Source organism: Setaria italica, chromosome IX, assembly GCF_000263155.2.
Source record: "Setaria italica strain Yugu1 chromosome IX, Setaria_italica_v2.0, whole genome shotgun sequence".
NCBI classification, from domain to species: domain Eukaryota; kingdom Viridiplantae; phylum Streptophyta; class Magnoliopsida; order Poales; family Poaceae; genus Setaria; species Setaria italica.
The window spans coordinates 6599794-6607869 of NC_028458.1; the positions used below are offsets into that span (position 1 = coordinate 6599794).

The window sequence follows — 8076 nt, forward strand, 5'->3', positions numbered from 1 at the left end:
TGGGCGGCGGCCGTTGGCGAGCGTGCGGCGGCCGGCGGGCGATCTGTTCGTCCGGTTTCGAGTGGGCGCGTGCGGCGTCCGGCTGGTGAGCGGGCGCGAGCGGCGGCTGGCGAGCGGGCGCGGGCGGCGGCCGGCGGGCGAGCGGGTGCGGGCGGGCGCCGGCGAGCGGGCGCGGCCGGCGGCCGGCGGGCGCGAGCTCCACCGCGGCCGGCCGGTGGAGGAAGAAAATACCTGTTAGTATGACAGGTGGGTCCCACGAACGGTGTTAACAGGAGAAGAAAACGGTGCTTGTCCCGTCTATAGCGATCTCTCCAACCAAACAAAAAATAGGATCATCCCATCCCATTCAACCAAACAAGAAATGGGATCATCCCATCCCGAAAAACTGGAACGGGACCGTCCCGTTCTACATTGTCTCCCAACCAAACGCACCCTCATATTTCGTCAGGGTTTGCAGCCCAGAGCCCCCGACTCGCCGGCCGGCCACGCCCCCTCCGATCCAACTGAATCGTTCTTTCCCGAACTAGCAAAACCTGCATCATCTGGCGGGACGGCCGCCGCCGCCGCCGCCGCCGTAGTCCACGAGGCCAAGATGCTCCGCTCCGCCATCTCACGCCTCGGCGCCCGCCTCCGCCTCCGCCTCCACCACGACCCCCGAACCCACCACCCTTCCCCGGTCTCTCCTCACCTCCGCGCCCTCTCCTCCCGCCGCGGCAAGCGGTCCTCCCCCACCGCGTCGCCCGCGGACACCGAAGACGAGGGCCCCCTGAGCGGCCTCTTCGTGCTCTCCCGCGACCCCGAGTGCCCACCGCGGCTGTTGGTAGTTCAGCCGCGCCTTCGGCCCGGGAGCCTCCTCGACACCAAGCTCGCCGAGGCGCTCAACCTCGCCAACTCCCTGGAGGAGCCCCGCGACGGCTTCTACCACTCCGAGTTTGGCGCCAAGGGCGCGCCGCGGCACCTCGTCGTCCAGAACCCCGCCTCCCGCGGCCGCTCACACGCCGGTATTCAGCTTTCTAGTGCTCCATTTCCAGTGCTCAGCTCGAGTGCTCTAGTGGCAGTGTTTTGAGTTGCATATCTAGTCGAGTTAGTTTTTGTCACGCTACGGATGTTTTAGCCTTTTTTGCATGCTCAATGCAGCGAGATTTTGTAAGAATTGCATACAATCCAGATTTAAGCTCCACCACAGTAATGTGCACTGGTAGTGACTCAATGCCTGCATTGTTTTCAATCAATTGTTCTCATCTGTGAACCAGACGGAGGTTGGTTATATTGGTTTCTGATGTAATCCTAACTGCATTAGGTGAGGCCGTAAGGTTAGGATATAGAAGCTGAAGATGTACTTACAGCAGATTTTTTTTTTCAAGTGATCTGATTGGATCATGTTTCTTACGTAGTAGTTGAATTTCTCGAAAGTGCCATCATGACTGTCTCGTGAGATTGCCTGCACTTATTTTGTTGTTAGTACTGTACTGTACGATCTGGTGTAGTATTTGCATTAGCGAAGTTACATAGACTGACATGTACCTCCAACATACCGTAAAAGTATTACAAGTTCGTAGAGGATTACATCGTGGGTTAGTTGATCCATTAGCTTAAAAGCAAATATACGCACTATCAACCAACCTCACAGAGGCTGCAAAGTTTTCTTTCACTCCTTTTAAAACTGCAGCTTGTTGCATTGCTCCCAGTTTTGCTCTGATTTTTGTGCATACCTACCTCAGAGTATGTAGATCCTGCCACTTTGTTTGATAAGAATAAGATAGAGGGTCAAAAGCTTGTGTTTCAATCAGTTGGCTTATGCAGTTGTGCTATTGTTTTGCTATTTGTTGTTGTTCTCTTTTCAACCTCTTTTCACAACTTTTTTTGAACTGTTTTTTGTGCATTTAAACTTCTGTCCACATAATTAGTCTACACATACTTATGGCTAGAACCACAAAAATCTATTGTAACTGACAGTCCGTCATGCCAGATACATATTTTGGACCTGGAACTGTGGATAATGTCAAGTGCTACCTGAGGGCATCAGAGTCAGAGGTGCACTTTCTCTGACCTTGTACATGAGTATGGCTGTGGTAGTTTATTCATAGACGATTGGTCACCATCCATTATTGTCCCTTCTCTGTGTTGGTGTTGCGCCTGCTGTTATAACTTACAGTGCTCAGACAATTCCGACAAAAATGCTACATTAAGTAATCTTTGCTTGCTTTGATCCTAGGAGGAAGATGTGGATGCAGTTTTTGTTAACACGATTCTCTCTGGAATCCAACAGAGAAACTTGGAGGCAAGTGCCCATGTTTTCTCTTTGTTTTCAAAGTTTACAATAACTTGCATTTGACTTTATGATCCAGAATTACACACTACCTTATTGTTTGTGTTAATACTTTGCTTAGCAGGTTGCCTGGGGAAAGCCAGTTTTGGACCGTGTTGGGCTTATAATTGAAATATTCAATGCTCACGCCGAAACAAAAGAAGCAAAGTTACAGGTGCTTGTTTGTCTAGATATATTACCCTGTCAAACCTTTGCAGGGTGGGTGTAGTGTGTATGAGTTCTCCTTGGACATACTATATTGATGAAATGGAACTGGACATGGTATTTGTTTAATTATTTACTTTGTCTATCACCTTCCACAGTCAGAGTTGGCAGCTCTCATGTACATGAAGACTAGGCTTGTCCGTGTACGTGGCCCAGGTGGAGCATTAACTTTTGGTCCAAGTGGGGAAGCTGAGGTTGTCAGTGCAAGAGGGTACGTTTCCTTTTGATTGCATCCAACATCTTGGATAGTAATTTGTTTCATTGTATGAATTTACACTTGTGTGTGTGTGTGTGTGTTTTGGGGGGGGGGGGGCATGACATGTATTTGGTTTCAACCTGTGATGTCAAATTCTTTTTAGTTTAAAAAATGATTAATTCTACTTAGCTGGTTTGACTGCACTGGTTCTGAGGCATCACTAGAGAAGGATGGAGGGAGTATCCTCATTTGCATATGTTTAGTTACCTAGTTGTTATTGCGTCATTATGAACTAGATCATGTACTTGCAGGCATAATTCCAACCTAGCCGCACAGATGCCTTTGGGAGAAAAAAGTATGTATAAGAGATATGCTTATTAGTTTTATCACTTGTATAATTTAATTTGGTGCATAAATTACGTTACATCCATGTGGCAACATGAGCTATGAGTTTATGACAAAATCCAACTTTGTGTGCCTGTGAATGTCATGCTTGTTGAATTGTAACTGTTTCTATTGGTTGTACTCTAGATAGAGTTGTAGGCTTGTAACGAATGCATATGATAAAAAATACAAGGGAGGGAGGGAGAGCACATACATTTCCTTCTTTAATTCCTGCAGTGGTCTAATGACCACAAACACCATTTTTTGTATGATTCACAATTTCACATATTCTGGTATAGTTGGGACTGATCTGTAATACATTATCATTGTTATTCTATTCTACTTTCCTTAATTGTGCTCATAATAAGGGAGGGAGGGAGGTTGCTGGTCGTCTGTTTTGTATCTGCTGTGTGTGTGTGTGTGTGTGTGTGTGTGTGTGTGTGAGAGAGAGAGAGAGAGAGAGAGAGAGAGAGAGAGAGAGGTTTGCCTGGTGCTCTGGTTGAGTCTTTCTAGACTCTTGTTCTTTTTATCTACCTTAATGAAATGACGCGCAGTTCTCATGCGTGGTTCGAGAAAAAAAAATTGTGCTCATAATAGGTTGATCATTCGTTTCAATGTGTTGATTCATTCATTTTGGTGACACAGATCACTGGTGCAATTAATGTTGGATGCACTGCTCATGCCACTATTGTATTGTTCAGGAGAGGAAGTGGGGGGCGGGGCTTCATGAGTGGTGCTGGTGAAACAGAGCTTCAACTACAACGGAGGAGGTGCTTGACAGTTGATAGATTAGAACTTATCTAAACTTGCAGCTACAACAATTCCTCATTTTTCTTTATCCACATCTCATCCAGAATCCAAGAACGTCGTGTGAAATTGTTAACTCAAATCGAACATGTACGCCGTACTAGAGCAATACAACGTTCAGGTCGGAAAAGGCATGGTGGCTCATTTGGTCAAGAGCTTGTAACTGTTGCAGTAGTTGGATATACAAATGCGGTATGTCTAAAATAGTTATTTCACCAATTTTGTCTCTGACAACTATATTCCTCCAGAATATCACTATGCAAAATATATTTGAGCTTTCTACAGACTTACTGAAGCCAAGTTATTTTATGCTCTTTTCATAGGGAAAATCTACACTAGTGAGTGCACTTTCTGAAACTGACCTGTACAGTGATGATAGGTATGCTGAAATTAGTTTTCCCTGCAGTCACTTACAGCAGGTATGGCCAGAGAAATCATGCTTCTATTTTGATGCAGGCTGTTTGCAACAGTAGATCCCCGCTTACGAAGTGTGATTCTTCCATCAGGGTAATGTAGAAAATTTTCATGCTGTTATTATATTGGTAAAGCTGATTGAGGTTCACACTTGTTCAGTACATAACGTTGCATTCTTCTATCAGGAGAAAAGCACTTCTTAGTGATACTGTTGGCTTCATCTCAGACTTACCAATACAGGTAGGTTTTCTCTTATTGCATTTGAAGTTTGGAGATCCATATTTCGAAACATTTTTTTAGGGGAACATATTTTTACCTTTGCACTTTGTACTATAATCGTGTGGTCAATGGAGTTGGTAGCAATTGTGTTACCTTGACACCAGTGTCCTAATTTTTTTGCTTAGTTTTTTTTTCCGAATCGGGCACCCGCATGACCACACCTGAGTTGGACACTTACACCAGCATCGTTGTCCATGTAAGATTTGGAGGTAGCAAATGGTCCATTGAGCAGCCGCCACAGCCTTATCTAAAACTGATATTGACCTTACTGCTAGTCTTAAAACGTCCATGGTTTTAATTTACGCCTAATTTCAAGAAAGAATTGGTCTGATTTTCTTTAGTTCCCTTTTACATAGCTGTCAAGGCGTGGCCTAGGTGTTGGTCGCATTGATGGTATTCGACAGTGATTTACTCATTTTATGGTTGAAGAGGGGAGGTGGAGGTAGGTAGGTAGAACTCTCGCAAATAAAGCTCGCCACACCTATGGACTAAAAGCTGGACTGAAAAGGTCTTTAGTCTAAAAAGAAAAAACACCTCCTATGGACCTGGAAACATACGCTGTTGTGCTTCATGGCAAAGAAAGAAGATATGAGAGGGAGGAGTCAAAAGGTAGCAGCAGAGGGGGTGAGCCCTAGTGTTCTGCCTTCCTTTATTTTCCTCTGCTCTTCTTCCTTCCAGCTTCCTCGTCCTCTTCCATCTCGCCACTGCTGTCTGCTACCTCATCACTGTTAACTTCTTCTATTTCCTCCTTGTCCTCCTATGCCACCTCATGGGATATGGCTTCATTGTTCTGACACCTATATGCATCAAGACAGTAAGCAGGCGCCATGTCTCAACAACTTGCTGCCTTGATAACCATGACCTTTTTTTTCTGCATGTTTGGCCCTTCCTTCAGCAGACAATGTCCTTCCTAAAAAGAGAGGAAAAATGAAAGTTCATAATTTTTTTTACCTCATCTGTATGTAGACTGTACCATGTTAAGCTTATCACTAACCTACTTATTTTGTTTCTCCAGCTAGTGGAAGCATTTCATGCCACCCTGGAAGAAGTGGTTGAAGCAGACATGTTAGTGGTGGGTTCTGTTACCTTTCTTATGTCGTTAGTCCATCTTGGAAGTCTTATGGCCGAACATGAAGTTGATGTAGTTTTTATTTCCTGGTTTGACAACAGACTTTTATTCAGCCATGTGTGTTTTACTTACCAGAAACTGCTTTGATTTTAAGATATAAAATGTTTACGAAAAATAATAAGAGAAGAGAACTAAGATCTCATTTTATCTTAATATGCATTGGTGCAGCATGTTTTGGATTCAAGTGCACCTAATCTTGAGGAGCATCGATCTACTGTATTGCAAGTACTGCAGCAGATAGGTGTTTCACAGGAGAAGATCAACAATATGATTGAAGTTTGGAACAAGGTACCTAAAGACGAGTTTTTTCTTGGCAGTTGACAATGGATTGTTGGTTTGGGTTTCCTTATATCATGATGTTTGTCTGTTGGGGAATTTCAGATTGATCTCGTGGATGAGAATGCTGCATCTGATGGGGTTGAAGATGAGATCTTCCTGACTGAAGGTGAAGAGGAGGATGACATGTTCTCTGAAGATGGCGTTCCATCAGAACAATCATCTTTGGATTCCTTAGATGATGGAGCAGATTCAGAATATTTATCAGAAGAAAAATTCGAAGATAACAATGATGAAGTATCATCTAAAGAGTCATCTGAGATGAAAGCAATGAACCCAGATTTATCATCGAAAGAATGTTTTGGAGAGCTTTGTGTCCCAGATGCAATTGGATACCCTTTGACACAACAAATGCCCAGTTGTCATGTGAAAACTTCTGCTGTGACAGGGGTAGGATTGCAAGAGTTGTTGGCATTGATAGATAGGAAACTGACTGAACAACAAAATGTTGTGCAAAGAAGCTATGGGCCTTTCGATAGAAAATGGAGACCTTCTTCCTCTATGGATGGCGAAAAGGCTGCAGAACAATAGGTATGTTGTATCTTATTTTCCCCTGTCCATTTAGTGCTGAGATCAATAGCAGTATACCACTCGGTTTCTGAGTTTGCCTCCAGTAGATATGGAAATTATGCAATGCTTTTGGATATGCACTTATGCATGTTGTACGACTTATATCAACCATCATTCAAAGAGTATCTTGATATTCTTTCTGCATAACTTTTGCATCAGAAAGGTTGACAAGAAATGCACTGAGGAACATGAATTCTGATCAAAGCAAGTCACTTAACAGATTGATGAGTTCCAAACTAATCCACCAGTATTGTAAAGAATGTTTCTGGTGCATTTATGGGAGGATAGTACTTCAATGTTTGTCCTCATGTTTCTTGTTAGCCAGATTCTTATATTTGATGGCCACCTTGTCACTACCCTAACTATGCCTCTGGATGAAGAGTCCCTCCCTACAGAAATCCTGCACTCCAAGGATTTAATGATATTGTTTTACACCAGAAAAATGAAGTCCTTTACATTTTATTTACTATGGTAATTATGGTAAATTCCTACATTTTTTGGTGACCCAGATGGATTCTGACTCACGTGTGTGTATCAAAGCAAAACTAGTTTCAATGCAAGATAAGTTCTTGGTTTGTTTAGGATCAACCAAAACCATCCCCAAACCAGGTAACGATAGCGTAAACATTCACATATACCAGCTCTGGTTCTGGCTAAGTTTATTTATGACCAGCCGAAGCTAGGAAGTGTGCTTTCGAACCCTGTGTTTAGCAATATAAATGGTTCTCATCCAAAAGCAATATCCTATATATATTCTGATATGATTAATAACGGGAACCTTCAGGGAGAAGCTGACATGTTATGCATAATGAAAGAGTTACATTGCTGTGGCACACTAAGGTTGGAGTTCAGCATTTTGTTTTTTATATGTTCACGCATGTTCAGCACATAACTGTTTTTGCAAGGTTGTTTTGGTTGTCTGAGGAGCCCTGCTGCTTTCTGTCTCGAGCTTTATTCTTGGATTATTGGGCATTAACTGTAGCGAGAATTCAGGAGAGTCGCCTAAGAGCTAAACAACCATGCTAAGTGCCTTAAGATCGCAGGTCCTACCTTAGATCTTGAAGAATTGTGATTCATACGGTGAATAAAGACGTTCTTACTGTATATATGTGAAGCTACTATCCAGTAGCTTGGAAATTCTGTACAACGCCCCGCTCAAGAAATTAGTGCCAATACTACTACTACAAAAATTATAACTGAGCTTATATCGAGATGACTATTCTCAACTGTTAAATTTTGGAAAGAAAATAGAAAATCATTCTCTTTTCTGGAGCATTCTCAATTGCTTGGTGCATGTATATCAATGGCGTTTTTTGCACAACTTAGGGGGTGTTTGGGAGGAGAGGGCTAAACTTTAGCCCTGTCACATCGGATGTTCGGATACTAATTAAGAGGACTAAATATAAGCTAATTACAAAACTAATTGTA

General features: G+C 43.2%; 1 protein-coding gene across 4 annotated transcripts; it reads left to right on the forward strand.

The window, feature by feature from the left end:
- The first annotated feature begins 482 nt into the window (after positions 1–482).
- On the forward strand, positions 483–7752 carry LOC101754455 (GTP-binding protein At3g49725, chloroplastic). Of its 4 annotated transcripts, none has more exons than XM_012848791.2 (14): positions 483–1001; positions 1970–2034; positions 2216–2281; positions 2394–2483; positions 2632–2744; positions 3815–3883; positions 3968–4112; positions 4244–4299; positions 4377–4427; positions 4520–4574; positions 5629–5685; positions 5911–6030; positions 6124–6609; positions 7554–7752. In XM_012848791.2, exons 1-13 carry the CDS (start codon positions 593–595, stop codon positions 6607–6609), a joined length of 1782 nt encoding a protein of 593 aa, XP_012704245.1. In that variant the 5' UTR covers positions 483–592; the 3' UTR covers positions 7554–7752. The 4 variants fall into 4 exon arrangements, with proteins under 4 accessions (XP_012704245.1, XP_022685453.1, XP_012704244.1 ...); XM_022829718.1 differs by lacking the exon at positions 7554–7752 and adding an exon at positions 7158–7526; XM_012848790.2 differs by lacking the exon at positions 7554–7752 and adding an exon at positions 6808–6948.
- Positions 7753–8076: the final 324 nt, after the last annotated feature.

Excerpts from the sequence above, each read along its gene's own strand:
- LOC101754455 (XM_012848791.2), top strand. The coding sequence starts at position 593 with ATGCTCCGCTCCGCCATCTCACGCCTCGGCGCCCGCCTCCGCCTCCGC. Across the intron at positions 2,282-2,393 it reads TCCAACAGAGAAACTTGGAG|GTTGCCTGGGGAAAGCCAGT; the intron begins GCAAGTGCCCAT and ends TTTGCTTAGCAG. Across the intron at positions 2,745-3,814 it reads GAGGTTGTCAGTGCAAGAGG|GAGAGGAAGTGGGGGGCGGG; the intron begins GTACGTTTCCTT and ends TGTATTGTTCAG.